This window comes from Pavona decussata, unplaced genomic scaffold, assembly GCF_977016875.1.
Source record: "Pavona decussata unplaced genomic scaffold, jaPavDecu1.1 SCAFFOLD_84, whole genome shotgun sequence".
Classification (NCBI taxonomy): Eukaryota; Metazoa; Cnidaria; class Anthozoa; order Scleractinia; family Agariciidae; genus Pavona; species Pavona decussata.
This window is the reverse complement of record NW_028145502.1, coordinates 113,278-130,615: the sequence shown is the minus strand read 5'-3', so window position 1 is coordinate 130,615 and position 17,338 is coordinate 113,278. Positions and strand designations below refer to the sequence as shown.

At 39.3% G+C, this 17,338-nt stretch overlaps 2 protein-coding genes across 2 annotated transcripts; one reads left to right on the top strand and one right to left on the bottom strand.

Moving 5' to 3' along the window:
* Positions 1–6,002: 6,002 nt before the first annotated feature.
* On the bottom strand, positions 6,003–8,672 carry LOC146475246 (neuromedin-K receptor-like). Its single transcript, XM_085115597.1, has one exon. The coding sequence runs from the start codon at positions 7,621–7,623 to the stop codon at positions 6,667–6,669; it is 957 nt and encodes a 318-aa protein (XP_084971723.1). The 5' UTR covers positions 7,624–8,672; the 3' UTR covers positions 6,003–6,666.
* A 6,963-nt stretch (positions 8,673–15,635) lies between these two features.
* LOC146475245 (uncharacterized) lies at positions 15,636–17,280 on the top strand. Its single transcript, XM_085115596.1, has 2 exons — positions 15,636–16,442; positions 16,933–17,280. The coding sequence occupies exons 1-2, from the start codon at positions 15,795–15,797 to the stop codon at positions 17,248–17,250; spliced, it is 966 nt and encodes a 321-aa protein (XP_084971722.1). The 5' UTR covers positions 15,636–15,794; the 3' UTR covers positions 17,251–17,280.
* The last annotated feature ends 58 nt before the right edge of the window (positions 17,281–17,338 follow it).

Below are 17,338 nucleotides of genomic sequence, written 5' to 3'. Positions count from 1 at the left end.
TGTGGGAGGGGGTGTTAAGATGGACGAGGGAAGTGACGCTTCCACGGGCGTCGCTTGTGTTGCGATTGGTTCTTGGGCAGCGGTCACCTGTATAACCGTGGGAGTTTGGACAGCGGCCGCCTGTACAGTCACTGGTTCTTGATCTGGCATATGATTGCTAGAAATTTGTCTCTGTTCTTCAGAGTAGGGTGGATTTGATTCTTTGAGTCTGGAATTCAACTGTTGTTTAAACGTCAAATACTTGTTTTGCAGCTGCATGTAATGCTTTGCTCTTTCGTCATCTCCAAGGTCTGATCGTGAGAGAAGACCATCCATTGAATCTTGTAATTTCTTCATTACTGGAACTACTGGGGGAGTCATTACGTTCTGTTGTTTGAGGTACTGTAGTAGTTCCTGCGAGATATTGTCCGGTACCGCTACGTTATCAAATCGTTCTTCGCCAGGTAGAACATTCGTTCGCAATCTACAGTTGTCTTGAGTGGTGGTTTTAAGGTCAACTAGGAGATAACCAAAGTGCCTCTGTACGGCCTGCTCATAGTGATTAATAAAGAAATCGGTGTGCCTGGGATACATTTGCTTAGCCAGGGTCAGCACTTGAAGTTTATCCCGGGGGTTCTTGAAAAGGACTAAGTAGTGACTGTTTAAGCTGATACTTCGACTGCCTTTTCCTTGATGAAATAAGTTCTGCACAATGTAAATTATGCTTAGGTTGCGATGATGGGATCCTCTTGTAAACAGGTTGACGATTCGCTTGTCTTCACCGGCATCAGCCATCTGATCATCGATCACCATTAAGTTGCGTTGGTGGATGTCAAAATAGGAGTCATGCTCTAGATTGGAAGGAATACCTCTAATAAATTCTATATTTGGCATTATTGCCATCAATTCTAGATAAGCGGGCTGCCACTGCGAATAACACCAAACAATCCTCTCTGGTGGTAGGTTGATTGCTCTTTGAGCCTGTTGCAACAAAGATTTTACCCAGACAGTCTTTCCTGATCCGGTCATCCCAGCAACCATACAAGTAAATGGATGCACAAATTGAAACCGCTGACACTTTTCTACAGAAAACGGCATAGCTCTGAAAGGAGTGAGACCAGCATTGCGGTGTTTGCGGCTCATGTGTCTTCGCATACTATCTTTCCTTGAAAAATTCTCTTGACAAACAGAACAGGTCCAACTCATGTCTACTCTGTGGAAACTTGACGAGAACTGAGAAAACGATAAATGTTTTCAGATTTATATAGGCTTTAACCACACCTAAAAGACTATTGTTTACGCCCTCTCGCCACCACCACCACCAACACCACCACCACCACCGACACCACCACCACCTACACCACCACCAACACCACCACTAACACCACCACTAACACCACCACCACCACCACCGACACCACCACCACCAACGCCACCACCACCACCACCCCCCCCCCCCACCTCCACCACCACGTTTCTATTGTTTTCCCTCCTCCTTATTTCTAGTGTTTTCCTTCTCCTCAAGTCTATTGCTTCCCCCACATCCTACACAATAAAAGGGGGAACTTACTTTCTTAAACTCATTCCATGATCATGTCTCGCGTTGTAAAGAACAACCAAGGTTTCCTTCAGCTCCTTTCTGATTGCCCTTCCAAGCAGCGTCAGTTTCTCTTGAGAACAGCTACTCCACAACAGTTGCATGCGTTATTGCAAGTTATTTATAATGTACTTACAGAAAACATACCAGTGTCTGAAGAAGTTAGGGCCTTCTTGCGTTCGCATAAGGATGCTCTTCTAAATCTTGCTCAGCGAAATGTTCCTTACGAGACAAAGAAACGCATCCTTGTGCAAGAGGGCAGTGGGTTTATACAAGAATTACTGACCCCTGCAATTAGTAGCTTGGGGTATCTTCTGTTATAAAAGAGACCGTGGATTCTGAATGTTGGTCATTTGTGTCTCTCTTTTTAACGAGTGCTGGTCGATATGAAAAGAAAGATGGATTGGGATAAAGAGGAGGAAAGTGAAATGGAGGATTACTCAACCTCTGATGAGGAAAGTGACGAAGAAGAACCCCGGATAAAAGATGTCTTGAACAATCTTTCCAACGCCGTTTCCAGAAAGCACGCTTCTGAACTATTGCATAGTATGGCTGCTTCTAAAAATATCTTGTTCTGGACACCTAGTGGACTGTTACTCCGAAACCAGCGCCCAATACCAGTAACAAACATCTCAGAGCTTGTCGAGTATGTGTTACTCCCTCATAACGAAGATGTCGCCAAACCCCGTGCGCTCAATACTTTCCTAGATGGGCTGGCAGAGCTCGGAGTGAATAAGCGACTGATAAAAAATAAAAAACTTCTAAGCGATTTGTTAGAAAAAGAAAGAGGATACCAGGATAAAGAGGACGAATCAGGTAATGAGGCTAATGATGAAAACTTGTCGGACAGCAGTGAAGAAGAGGAAACCAGTTCTAAAAATAGTCAATCCGAAGTATCTCATAACAGCGACCTGGAAAGTGATTGGGAAGAAGACGAGGCCGAGAATAGTAGCGACTCAGTTGAAAATTCAACGATAGTTCAGGCAAAAGTTCGTGATCCGTGCCGACACTGCAACAGTTCACATGGATATGATACCGTAGTCATGAAATGTCCTAAGTGCTTTTGGGAAGATAACTGTAAAGTTTGCCCCATATGTGATCACAAGATTCCTCTTGAACGAAAGCACGCGAAAGAATCTCTCCGTCGATGTTATGATTGTGGCGCAATCACACACAAGGATGAAAGGACATCAAAAATGACATTCTATCCCCCTAGCGATGAAGAGGATAACGATGATTAACGCTGTCATAAGATCTTTGCTTTGTACTTGAATTGTTGAACGATTTAAATAAAGAATTTTCAGTAAATTCTGAGAGTGTTTACTTTTTTTAGTGCGCGCCAAACATAACATGCAAATTAATTTAAGCAGCCAGGAATCGATCAACCGTAATAATATTCTTATTCGGAGCAATTTGATAAACAAAGAGAACAAAAGACTGTTTTTACTGTTTAATCCTCGACAAAGCTCAACTTAATTAACATAATAGCTTAACTAACGGTGCGTGAATCGAAACACGCGTCCGATGTCTGATGTATGATTTCATCTTTTATAACCGACAAAATCACAATCTCGATCAAATTCATCCAAAATAGAATCACTGAAAATGTATGATTATTACTGAAACTCACAATTCGTGAATAATGTGCTTGGCAGTAATCGCTTTTTCATACGCTTACGGACAATGAAAATAGACTACTGCATACAAATGAATGAACAACCTAACTCCCGGTTATCTTTGAGAATGACTTCAACACCGTTCAAAAATTCACCAAAGGAACGCCAGGCAAAATAATGACCTCACACTACCCAAGTGTAGGCTTGCAAAGGGCCAAAGGGCTTTCATCTTCCGTGGAGCAAAAAAAACTACAATCATTTATTGAAGCATATCAGAAACACGGGAAAACGCAGCGTCTTTTTTAAAAAAAGACTTTTTAAGAATTTTTTAATTCATCGTTTTTTTTTATTATCGTATTTTCTTTTCTCTCTCTATATTATCATCCAAATGTAAATAGTTTTCATTATTATTATTTTTATTTTCATGTATGACAGAAAAAACCCCCCCAAGGGGAGCTATACAATAAAGTATGTATGTAATATACTTTATGATGTCATGTATCCAAAAATAACTTCAAAAACCTGTCAAACCGGTAATACCGACCATGACTGCCATAAGTTAAAAATAGAGCATGACATCATTGATCAACCTGTCAAACCAGTTCATAACCTGTTGGTAAGACTAAACTAAAATATGACGTCATCCTATAATGCGTGATCAAGACAATAGGCGGTGACGTCATCGTCGTTAATTTATGCCCCCGCGTATTAATGAGATTCCCCCGCGAAAAAGAGGCCTAACTGGTGCGCCCCTCACTACTGACAAGGCGCTTGTTGTTACAGGGAGTAGGTTCTCTCTTTGCTTTTGACATCTTTCTAAGAAACGTTGTATGGTATGTTGCTCAGCCTCGGACGAACCTTAGACTGTAAGTTAGATAAGGAAGAACCATGCATGCCCTGAAATGAATGATTCTACAAGCTATCTCTCCGTTGCCGTGACTAGCCTCTCAGTCGTTGTTGTTGTTGTTATTTTTTCCTCAAAATTAATAATAAGGGCGCCAAGACTGAACAGAGCCTCGACTGGAAATATTAGGTTTCCGGATTAAGGGCAATCGAACGCACCTGACTATTACCTATCGCTTCGACCAAACATGTCCAACATGCCAGTAGCAGAAGGCAAGTTTCTGCTTGCTTTGAGTTCAGTGAAAAAGAAGACTCTGCTAGCGAAAACAAACTGTTTTTTCTAAAGGTTTAAAAATCAGGTCATTGCTCTTTTGTTTTTAAATAATGGATTAACCTGTTAGTTGCTTGTGTTTACACGGACCGGCTCTCTGCATGATGGCGGAGCCTTCATGGTGGCGGAGAAGAAAACGCGATGAGAATGGCGCGGGGGTTAAATTTTATAATTGGCAAGCTAATTAATGGTTCCAGCCGTCGTCACGCGAAACTGGTTTTCGTGCACGATCAATCGGGACCGATCAAGGCAAGCGAGCAATCGAGGCGAGCGCTAAGCATTAACAAAACGCATGCGTAGGATAGATAACCTCAGGGCCGTAATATTTGCTTTTGCTCGTGCTCAAGCTTGCATGTTCTGGTGGGCGATCGATATAACGACAAAAGCACAAGCAGAAACTCAAAAAATAAAAAGACTGCCTTTCTTGTTTTTGTGCCCACACTTGCATCGCACCTGTTTACCTATGCGAATAGAAAATTACGGAAGCGGTTCAATCAAAAGCTTCCCAACAGTCGGTGATACCCAAAACAAATTACAGCTAACGTCTCGCGAAGACCAAACAGAAGAATGCTCACAAAGTAGATTTCCAAGATAAAATGAACTTATTGGCATAACAAAGTATAACTAATCAGACTGTTGAGCCAGATTAACAGATAAAGGTCACAGAAGGTGGCTTATCGCCAAGAAAAACCTTTCGTTTCGCACGGAACTTGCTGAGGGATCTAATTAATCCGAGCAAGAATAAAGGATTGAACCATAAATCCCACTGCTAAACGATCCGACACGTATTGACAGCGAATTTAGACAGATGAAAATTTACAGGGGCTTTTTAGAAGCTATTTTTGTCATGCGGGGGTACGCACAAAGGCCAGATTGAATTTACAGAAAACTTGAAACGATTAAACCAGCCTTCATGTGTAACACACGGAATTATATTCATATGCAGTCAGTATTCAGAACCTCGCTTTACTTAATACAATGCGCCTTTAATTTTGAATCTGCTATGACAGTTCTTTGAACTAGTATTAATAAGAACCCGTTGCTATGTTGTGCAAGGTGACTTTATTGAATGCATAGATAAAATGAAAGAAATGCGCTTCGCAAAATATTTATTTTTTATTCAACTAGACTCTCATGTGCAGTGAGCTCCTCAGCAATAACTCGTCAGGTCGTTGTTTTCCTTCCGTTTTATTTTCATTTCACTTGTTCCCTAACATCCTATTCAACTAACACTCATCTGTGGAAGAACAATTCTTTTTAAAGGCATTCAAGAGCTTAGATGGGTTAAAAACGAAAAAGAAACTAATTGGATTAAATCGCTCATATTTTAAGCTACAGAGCTGTAGAAACTGAGTTGAACTGAGTTATATTGAGTGCAAATGTGGTTGCTTGTGTTTCATCACATCATTCATAACCATTGTTTTAAAATAATATTCCAACCCAACTATGTTTTACGGAAAAAGGGCCACGGTCAATCACAATTTATGGCGAATGGAAAGTAGTAAATTAAAGATGAACATTCCAAGAAAATCCTCTTTTTGGTTTTGGTTACATTTTTAAACAATTCCTTTTCAAAATTAAGAAGAAAGGCGGGATATTAAACAGGGATCTTTCAACAGTTTTGAAGCACAATGGATATGTTCATCGCTTCATCGTAATGAAGCTGCCTTTATTTGAAACAGTCACATCATTATGTACATCAACTGCGAACGCACAACAAGAATAAATTTACAACTTTAAATATTTGGTAAATCTTACGGCAATTATCTATGTCACTTACTTCTACCTAGGTCAAACGTCATTAATGTTGCAAAGTTCTGTTAGAAACTATTCGGTTCTGTTCCATCGTGGTGCTGCTTTATTACACAAACTGATTCTACTTTGAGTCTTTTTTGGCTATAAAAAGGTGTCTTGTTCCAACTTTCGAGTAAAGTTCACCTTGTGTTGCCGCACAAGTTGAATTTAACTTTTAAGCCTGTGGTTGAACTTCTAAGGTATAATCACTAATGGAGCAGTACTTGTTTTTGGTTGTGTTTTCATGCTGTACAAGGTGTTTCTTACTTTTCAGTGGGTAAAATACTGAAGTGTCATGAAGTCTACGCGATTCCGTGTGTTTTTTAGTTTTTCGTTGAACGAAATTAAGACAATTTTTTGTGTGGTTTTAAGTGAACGGTCGTTGGAGTGAAACGTTTAACAAACCATGAACAAAAGAAAAGATATTTCCAAAGATTTCGTGTTCTTCTTAATTTCAGGTCATCCAAGTCGGGCAATTATCACAGTTTTGTAGGCATCTGTTGGCTTTAGCACCCACAAGGTCTAAGTCCTTTTCTGTAATCTTTGCTCATCGTACACAAAATCAAAGGGTTGATTGCGCTATTTGCATAAAACAACGACAAAACCGCCACCAAACCAACATTCACGGAAGAGGTTCTTTCCATCCCCGTAAATTCCAAAACTAACGCGAAAATTATGTAGGGCAGCAGGCATACACTGAATGCAATAACAATGATAATCAGCATCTTTACGAGTTTTCGCTTCTGTTCCAGGCGGATCGTAGTCAGCGAGTTCTTGGCGCAATCACGGTGGATATTTCTGACCTTCCAAAGTGCCATCACAACTCTGAAGTAACAGTAGCCGATGAGAAACAGTGGCAATGTGGCAAGAGATGCCGTGAAGATCTTGTGAATCTGCCGAACCGTAACGTTTTCCCAAAACGGGTAACATATTTTCACTCCGTTTGTCGACACAAGTTTTAAAATGAATGAAGTTGGGATTCCAACCACCAAGTAACAACAAACCCAGATGACAAAGATGCAGATTTTCGCTTGAGTTTTGTTAAAACGGTCTTTAAAGGGCGTCACGATTGCGCGGTAGCGATCCAATGCGATCGCCGTTAGCGTCATAATAGACACAGCAAGAAACACGTCTCCCAGAGGAAAGAAGATCTTACACGCCACTTCACCGAACGGCCAAGACGCCAGTTCTTGTAACAGTCCAACAGGCAAACTAAGAACTAGCACAGCTAAGTCACTGAGGGCAAGATTGGCGATGAAAATACTACTGGTAGTCTTGGCAGGGCCTTGCTGAAGCACTCCGTATATCACAATGCAGTTACCGAAGAAGCCAACCATAAAAATCGCCGTGAAAACTATCAGCTGAAAAATCGCATGCGCTGGGATAGTTTCCGAGTACATCTTCGGTTCATCAGCTGTGTGAGACAGAGAATCGTTTGACAAAGTATCGAATTCGTCCGCCATTTTCAAACGTCGTCACGGCTTTATACGATGTTGACATACAGTTAAAGTGGAGTCGATCTTCACTTTTCGCTTGTGCGTTATAAACACAATAGCAGCTTTCAAGAACACAAACTGGATTGTCCCTTGGCCAAACAACGAATGCGCCTTGCGATCCTGATGCCCTTGTTTAAGCTCATAAAGGAATGCTCGGTTATCGCTACAGATAGCGTCGGCTAAATGTCCAATGTCCAGAGCTAAAATTTCCCTTCACGCAGGTAATTACATGAGTTGTCAAGAACCGCTGTTATCAGATCGCTCCTGACAGTCTACAAGCAAACGGAAATCTTCTCTAAAGCCACTCTCCAAAATACAACATTTAGTTTTGAAGCTATTTAAAATAAACCCCTCACTGCGCAACCACTATTCGTCCAAACACGACTTCACAAGAGCGGCTACTGTCTGCTATGGAATTAACGCGTGTTTGACAGCGATTACAGGCTACAGCAGAGTGAAGACTACCAGAAATGTTTACATAACACAAAATAATTTGCTCGTGAAATCCGACCCCTGTTTTTCTCCGTCTTCTTTTCTCAGATAGTGTCAGTTTTTGATTTAATTCCTCACTGTTGCAAATTACTTACGCAAATTATTTCTACAGGCGGAATTCCAATTGTAGTAGTCATGTAAAAGACGCCAATAATTGTACCCACAAAAACCAACTCCAAGTTTCCTTTTCCTATTCAAAAGGAAGTGTTCAACCGAAGCGAAATATCCCCGCGATTAAACATAAATTGAAATTTTTAGCGACTCTTAAAAGCTTTTGTTCATCACAGGTTTTCCGACATATCGGTAAGACATGGCTCCAAAATGCCTGTTGATAAACTACTGCTGATAACAAAATTACACCGGAAATTCTACCATTATTGCGCATCACGCAACCCGTATTTAACCTCATGTTACGCACAGTGAATATCAAACCGTATTTACCTCGTAATATCACTTTATTAAACCTCTCTTTGCAGCCATTTAACAAAAATAATCAAATCTTATTTTTTTATTTCAACGTTTAATGGGTGTCAGAAAAAAAGTCATATATAAGGTTGAAAAAATTTCTTGCGGTAAACGGGCATGTGTGTCGAGGAAAACGAAATTTCACCCCACGGCGGTGTTTAGGTTCATGACAGACGTAATCGATAGATTTATCGAAACTCGATCCATTACACGTTTTGCCTAAAGATAGATTACGATCAAACATTGGAAGAAAAGAAAAGACATTAGACAGTAACTGTCTATGGCTCGGAAACAAACGCAGCTACTTTATGACTGAACCGTTTTCATCTGGCGTCTCTCTGGCTCAAGGTTCTTTTGATCAAACTTTATCGCACGTAGAGCGTCTGGAAGGAAGCAATATATTTGCCTTTAAGTCAGTCCCGGATAAATATAGAACCTAAATGGATTAATGCCAGGTAAATTCCCTAGGCATCATATTGTGTATCGTTGCCTTTTTCTGAACTCTACGCATTTTGTAATCGTGACTGAATCTTGCCTTTAAAATTCTGTCCGTTGATCTTTTGGTATTCCTGAAACAAAGGAGATTTGTTTAATTCTTTTGAAAACGAGACGACGACCACTTAGCTTATGGTAATATTTTGAGTGAAAACTATGCTTGTTCCTGTTATTTGCCTTGCGTGACTGCATGACATTGTTCCAAAATATTAATGATTGATCACTTTTGCACAACTCCATACTCATTGATATGAAAACGCTATCAATAATTTATTATACCTGGCGAATTCTTATTTAATTTTTCCCGAAAATTTCGACCCAGCGCCAGGTCCGCTCTATTTTGTTTTTTCTATATTATTATTATTATTATTATTATTATTATTATTATTATTATTATTATTATTATTATTATAAATAAAGATTTGGTAATGCAGAGACATGCAAAAATTAACGATAAAAACCGACGTTTCGGTGTCTTCATGACGCCATTGTCAAGGAGAAATAACTAACCTTGACAGATGACACCGAAACGTCGGTTTTTATCGTTAATTTTTGCATGTCTCATTATTATTATTATTATTATTATTATTATTATTATTTTGTTATGAAGGTATATATATTTTTATTACATCAGTGGAAATTGTTCTTTTATCTTCTGAACCAAACCCATATGAATTAGCTTTTATGTATGAGATGTTGATATTTTACAATTTTATGACAGCAAACTGTAAAATCACTCAGGTTTTAATAGAATTGAAATTGTATCTAGTAGATTTTATTCTTGTTAATAATAAAGTTATTTGAAAGAAATGTGATGGTATATTTCCAGCCTGGTGAATGAATGAGAATGATGATTATTCTAGAAAGTGACGCAGGCGTACTCGGAAAAAAGAAATCCGACTGCTCCTATCAGGAGTCGAACCTAAGACCTTCCGATTACTAGTTCGGATGCTCTACCACTGAGCTACAAATCCTAGCAGTATGCAGGATGTTTGTCCGATGAACCTAGTTTAATGGCCTTAGCTCCCACGAGTCTCCTGTAGCTCAGTGGTAGAGCATCCGAACTAGTAATCGGAAGGTCTTAGGTTCGACTGCTGATAGGAGTACTCGGATTTCTTTTTTCCGAGTATGCCTGCGTCACTTTTTAGAATAATCATCATTCTCAATAAAGTTATTATTATTATAATTATTATTATTATTATTATTATTATTATTATTATTATTATTATTATTATTATTATGATCATCATGAGTCTCGATTTTCGCAAGCCAGACCACCTTCGTTTTGCCCACGGGCCACAGCTTAATTAAAATATAGCAAGGTGAAAGCAAAAACAGCTCCGGTTTATTCTCTTTCAAAACACCTCTTTAATTTTTTCCTTGCAAGAATATTTGCGGAAAATGACCTCTCCGAATATATTTCTAGGCTGGATATTTTTTTTCGGTTTGTAGAGAAAATTGACGCTAGATTTTCAAAAGATACTTTAAACTGAAAATACTCAAATGAGCTCTTGTCAAATGTGATCCGCTAAAGCTTCCTTGCCAACGTAACAAGCATCTAGTTTGCAGGCCTAACGCGCTTACCGAGACTTGTACTTCACGACTGAGGAGTTGTCCTGCTAGATATTTCACTTATTTCTGGAGATAACAAATATGGTCATTACCTCGGTCATTATTTGGGCGTGACTTTGCACTAAGCGAGACATTTTCACAATTGCCCAATCCAGAAATTGTGGATGTCTGGACACCATATTCATCTTGGTCACCGGCCAGTGAAAGCTTTACTTTCGATTGAGAATAGCTCTTGTTTGAAGATAGTTTGATGGCGCCTCAAACAATCCTAGAAATCATACTGCTATTCAGTCCAGACTCCCCATACCAGCATTTGGATAACAGTTGAGCTCCGCTTGCGAGCATCACGCCTAACACTTCCAACTAATTATCATCACTACCACTTTATTTGGTGCCAGAATTACCCCTGTTGATTGGACCTCTACCGCACTCATGTTTTTTTTTTTCATGTAATTTTTTTCATTATGTGCCAATGCGCTTTTTTCCCGAGAGATGGTTCGAAAAAAGGGGGTTATCTGGAGTTTTGATCTGTTGCAAAAACAAGTGAATATAGGGATGAATTGTTCCAGATAATTTTAGGATATATGAATCTTGGTATGCTAGCCTCCATGTTAGATTTTTATCATATAATTTTTTTTTATCTAGCGTTCTTTGACATACATAACATAACAAATTCTTCTCAAGACAAAACATAAATATATAAAAAGAGCAAAACGTAATGCGTCGGTGGCGCCTCTGTAAGGCAGGTGTCCTTGTGCGGTGGATCAGCGTCTTCCTTACTCATGACATTCGCTAATGGGAACGTGCAACTGAATAGGGTTGTTTTATTGGGTCAGGTTTGTTTTTTAAAAAAGAATCCGAGAAGAACCTCTTTAGGCAATCTTTATTATTTAAGAGTAAATGTCAGTAAAAATCGACGAAAATTTAAAAAATGTGGCCACTGTCAAAAAAATCGATTTCGCTCATACTTTGTCAGTTTAAAAGCCTAGGTAATCACCGTTATCTCCACCATCATCGTCGTCGGCATCATCATCATTGACGTCATTCCTGTCATCACCAACATCATCATCGTTATAGCCAGAGCCATTGTCATCGTTATTGCTATCATAATCGTTGTTTGTCATCCTTTTTTCAATCGTGCCCTTATCATTATCATTCCGACGTTTATCTTGTGTAAACTAGAACCTTCAATTTTTAAATCGAAAATCTTTGTCACATTTCTAACCCTTCTTTTAATGAATCAACTGTAATAATTTGGCTGTAAAACGTAACAATAGAGATAATAAGCACTTTAACTGATATAAAAACGTCCCTTAAATTTTTGGCGTGGCATAACTGTAACAACTGACCTTAACACAGGGCCTGTGAAATTTTACCAGCATTTATTCGAACAGCCATTGCTAATGCCAGTAAGCGTCGCCTTAACCCTTGAGTTGCAATCTCAATAGCAGGGCCGAACAGGTCTTTCCATGGTAGATTTCCATGTTTCTTCCACGCTGTCTCCAACCCTCTCAATCAACTCACCAGGTACGCCAGAACTACACGTCTTTTAACTGATAACAACCATTTGGTAAAAACACGTCTCCACTGCACAACTGAGGACCTTTAGAAATCACAAAGCAGGATGTTTACTTGACAAAACAGTCGTTCTCCCGCATGCAGGATAAATCTTGGTGCACTTTCATCTCTTAGATACTATTAGCAAAACAACAGTGTGAAGAGACAACCGAATTAAAAAAAATTAGGATAAGTTCGTGAACGCTGTAAGTTACTAAACGTATATGTTTATTGCGAATAAGCTGGTCGGTTCTTTTTAATACGATTTTTGGTGCACTTTTGTTGCATTCGAGTTCACGATGGAAATCGCAAGTGTAAGCTAGCAGCGACTTCAGTGCAGTTTTGGTATGATTCGTTTTCGATGTTTGCCACGATCTGCTACCACACCCAATACAGGCCACCAAGTTGTTCAGCTGAGAAGGACATAGTCTCGTGGATTTCATAGTAGGTAGTGTAAGGTATATACGGAGACTTTATACGTAGTGAACTGCCGTGTGCTTGGGTTACCTCACTGGGATTGGGATATGAACTACTAGCTTATACAATTATTTAATAAGCAGAAATGAAAAAGTATTCGATTGCTCTTATCACATTCTTTGATGTCTGTACTTCGTTTTTACCATCCGTTGATGAGGCATTCATAACTCTCTATGTTGTCGGCATGCTCCAGGTCGGGAGTTGCTTCTCTGAAGTTAATAGCAGTTGTTTTTCCTTCGATAATAGAAATTAGATTTAAAAAAATAGACATTGTTTTTGCGATACGTTTCTAGCCTTGTATCCTGTTCTTATGGGAAGGCAAAGTAAGGGTGCTCTCTTAACGAAATATCGGTGTTTCTCCCATTTGAGTTGAAATAGATTTAGAGTAGAAAAAGGAATTATTTCATGCCTTCTGTCTTGTTATAAATGATCATGAAACCTCCTCCACCTATTCCAGCGGAATGCGCATTCACCACACCAACACACAAAGCGATTGCTATAGCGGCATCCACTACGTTTCCTTGTTTTTCTAGTAAGATGTTAGCGCCATATTCTGAACACCTTTTGAAGTCTGCTGCCACTGATGCGGTTTTGAATTTGAGAGGATCAGCGGATTTTGGGAAAGTCGACCTAGAAGAGATCAAACATATTATTTTTGATGTGAATTTTTGAGGTCAGTTTAGTTATGTTGATTCAATTTACACGAAAGCGAAAAAATCAGAAAGGAAACAAAGTTTAGATCACAATTTGCAGCCATTAAATTATCGGCATTGCGGAAAGTCGCCTAATAGAATCGGCCATAAAACAACTTACGTTTAGCAGGGCTATTGTCTTGATGTCATGTGTTTTGGCGGTAAGGGGAGTGTAGAGGCTAGTAGCGGAAGTTAACGATGATTGGCCACGATCAGATTTCATAATCGTGTGTAGACAAAAAATTCACTACACATTGTCTTTCTTCACCAACGAATTGATGTCAGAACCTAAGGGAAACCAAGTAAAATGCTAGCTGAGGCAAACCTACCATCCTGTCACAGAGAGAACCTTCTACATGAACCGTCCATATTTACAACTCGTTTACCTCCTTAACTTTATGCCCTGATTTACCACTTAGTTTTGTAACTATTTTTGGTATCAACAGCGTCTTATAAATAACAAAGGTGAAAGATTGAGCAATAAATGTATAATATGAAATTTCCAAAGAAAGTTCGTTGAGGTGTCAAATTATTAATGGAGACATGTTGCCACCTGTGGTCTTTGTTTTCTTTTTTCGGGCAGATGATTTGCCGTGTCTACCGTAGATTCGGCGTTACCACAGCTTTCTGCCCGTATCGCTGCTACGGATGTAAAGGTTGAAGTCTCAATAAAACGTACTAAAATTCTGCTGACAAAAGCTCCCTCCCTCGCAGATTTACGGATTACACATTGGTGAATATGAAAGCAGTCGTGTAGAAAAATGACAGGTGTATGGTCTCGGTTCATTTTTGCACTTTTTGGCAATTACAGCTTGTCGTTTAATGTGTGCGCTGATTGTATACACATCGCCCGTACACCACGTTAAACTACCGTGTATTATCACTGTCCGTATCTTGGCTGTCTCAGGACACCTATTGCCTCTCATTCCGCTATTGAACATATTAACTGTGTAACTGTATTGTCGTCACCCAAAAGAATATTTTTCCACCAAAACTAAGCTAAATTCAGGTAAACATTAGGTAAAAAACAATCTTGAGTCGTAATGAGCCAAAGTGTAAAGCCTTTAGTCGACTGCAAATTATCTTTGAGTGAGTTTTGTTTTTGTCTGTTTTTAGGAGCACATTATGCATTATTAAAAATAAACCACTTATCAACGGATTTGGAGGCCCACTGATTGTCTTAAGCCGCAGCCTAAGTTAGACTCTGTTTAAATAACTGGCCCTATACTTCTTGAGCAGAATATTAATGTTGCTAGTATGAAATACAATAATTTGTGTTCAGCGTTTTTGTTTTACTAATTTAAGACCTCTTTGTAAAAGTCTGCTTGGCCTGATACTTGTCCTTCAAACCAGTTCTCTTTGCAAGTAAATGAAAATTAATCATCATATTAAAGGCTTTGAACTTGGCCTTGCTTTGAGAAAGAGGCGAGAGCAATCAGTGAGTGATCGGAAATCGGAGCCCATAATTGTTTTGCAATAATACGTCCTCGCCAAGCTATTACTATATCACTGGTTGCTGACACCTTTTCGCGCTTTGCTTTGAATGGTTAGTGTACATCACGTGATTTGCTATTAACCAATCCTCGCGATCGGCAATGCCCTAATCGCTAGTTTCAAAAACTCTTACAGTTTGCTTGATTGAATAATCTTCATGAAACTCGTTCCAAGTTAACTCATTAGTTGCTTCAAAGGTACAGTATTATCTGATTTCATAGGAGAAGAAAACTGCCGACTTTCGTTCAAGTTTATGATTTTTTTTGAAATTTGATTTTACAAATTCGCCCTGAGGCAGGTGGGCATACAATAGAACACTAGGTCCCTTGCTAGGTAAATCCACCACCTAACCATTCCCCCAACCAACCATGAGAGTATACACACAAAGACCAGACCACAACACCGGGAACTACGATGGTATTAACCTTAAACCTGTGTTATGTAGGAATAACATTATTCCCAAATGTTGGACTCCCCCTCAACAAATATGTAGAATTAAACTCTTTACGTTGTAGCTAATTATTTTAACACGCAAATTATCTATAGAAACGTTACACGACGTTTCGACGACTTCATGTCATCATCGTTAACATTTTTATGATTATTTTTCCTTTTAAAATGCCTATAGAAATCTGTCCTTGTTATTTATTTGGCCTCATTTGGACCGCTAAGTGTTCTCCATAATTTTCTTGCTTCATTGCCCTAGATAGTGGGCTAGGAAAACCGTTTTCTCTTTATTTAACATCGATGTGAATTATTACCAGGTAACCTATCCCGTATCTGATTGGCAAGTCATTAAATATTACAAAAGGAGTTGCAACTTTAGGTAATTAGAAAAATTTTCAGGATTGTTATCGCTTTCTAAGAGTATTGTCTTAAACCACTTTTCAGGAGATGTCAACTTGGATCATGACAAGGAAGATGGCCATGGAGCAGATGATTTTTCTTCTAGTTCTCTTCTCGCTTCATTCCACTTCCTTCAGCAGCTTCTCCGAGTATGATAATGGAGGTCATTCTTCTGAATTTAAACCTATGGGCTACGAGTGGAAAATGGCCGACCTAGAGTTCACCCGGGCTCGACGCCATGAAATCCATGCTCTTTCCAGCTTTCCGAGGGCAAGCCTGTCATCAGACCAAGTAGCGGATCGAGTATCATTTGATGTTGAGTTTACAAAATTCTACCGCGCTTTACCAGGAGTGTTAAAATCTTTTGAAGAGGATCTTGAACGCGTTTTGAGAGAGAACGAAATAGTTGGAGTAGTGACCGGAAGAATCAAAAGTTTGTCATCGCTTAGGACGAAAATGAAAGAAGATGGAATAACGGACTATCGGGAGATCACTGATATCGTCGGCCTTCGAGTTACTTTACAGTCAACCAATGAGATTTTAAAGTTTAAGGAAACATATATAAAATCTTTCAACGAATCCGTGAACGAGATGCGATGCTACGGTGTTTGTGGGCCATCAGCTGGAAACTTAGATCCACGCACAAAATGGTACTGGCCATGGAAAGGGTCAGGTTACCGCCGCCTTCATTTCAAGGTTCTTAAGTAATTTACGATTAGGTTTTCCATAGTAGAGCGTTGCTTAAAAATATCGAGAGCTTGAACCAGAGCGTCTTGATGTGGTGTCGCAAATCCCAGTTCTTAGCCCAACTTGTGTCCCAAATTCCATTTCCAATGCCAGAATTGCAAAAAATCCGACTGATGAGTGAAGGGTAAAAAAAATTAAACAGTTTTAATTATTCAGTGTTTGAAACTCAAAACAGGGAAGATATATGCAGGCAAAAGCTTTTCACCTACCACAATTGGCTAAAGGACCACCTGCTGGAGGGAAAAAAATCGATCACACAAGTCTAAATTTTGTTGGTCCGGCTTGAAATGAAAGTCATTCGACTTTAACTCTATTATTCTGTTTGCCGAGGAAAAAACACCAAAAACGAGTAGGACGTTTAAAATGAAATGTCTTTTTGATAACTTCACTTATTAGAAACAGGTTGTTAAATTCATGACATATCTTGTTCCTTTCGAAGGTTGCAATCCCAGAACTGAAAACAGCCTGTGAAATTCAAGTTGGGACACCTTACATGACGCTGTGGGCAGATTGGGAGCATGAAGTGCTTTACAAAGGGCCTGAAGAATTAAAGCGTGATAGTGGAATAAGGGAGTATGCCCAGCGGTTAGCCAAATACTACATGATGATCGATGACCTACGAAATGGAATGTCCCCAGAATGTCCCCGAATTTTGAAAGATGCCGAATCAAGGCCTATTTTTGGCCACGACTGGGCAAAGTTTGGTTCTCCCCCTAATTTATGTAATTTTTGGAATGATCTACGGACAAATATGTAACTTGTAAAGAATAAATGTCATTCAGCATAACTCCTGCGGTTTGCATGTATGAGTTGTTAGAGTAGTGAGGGTTAAGTTAGGTTAGGTT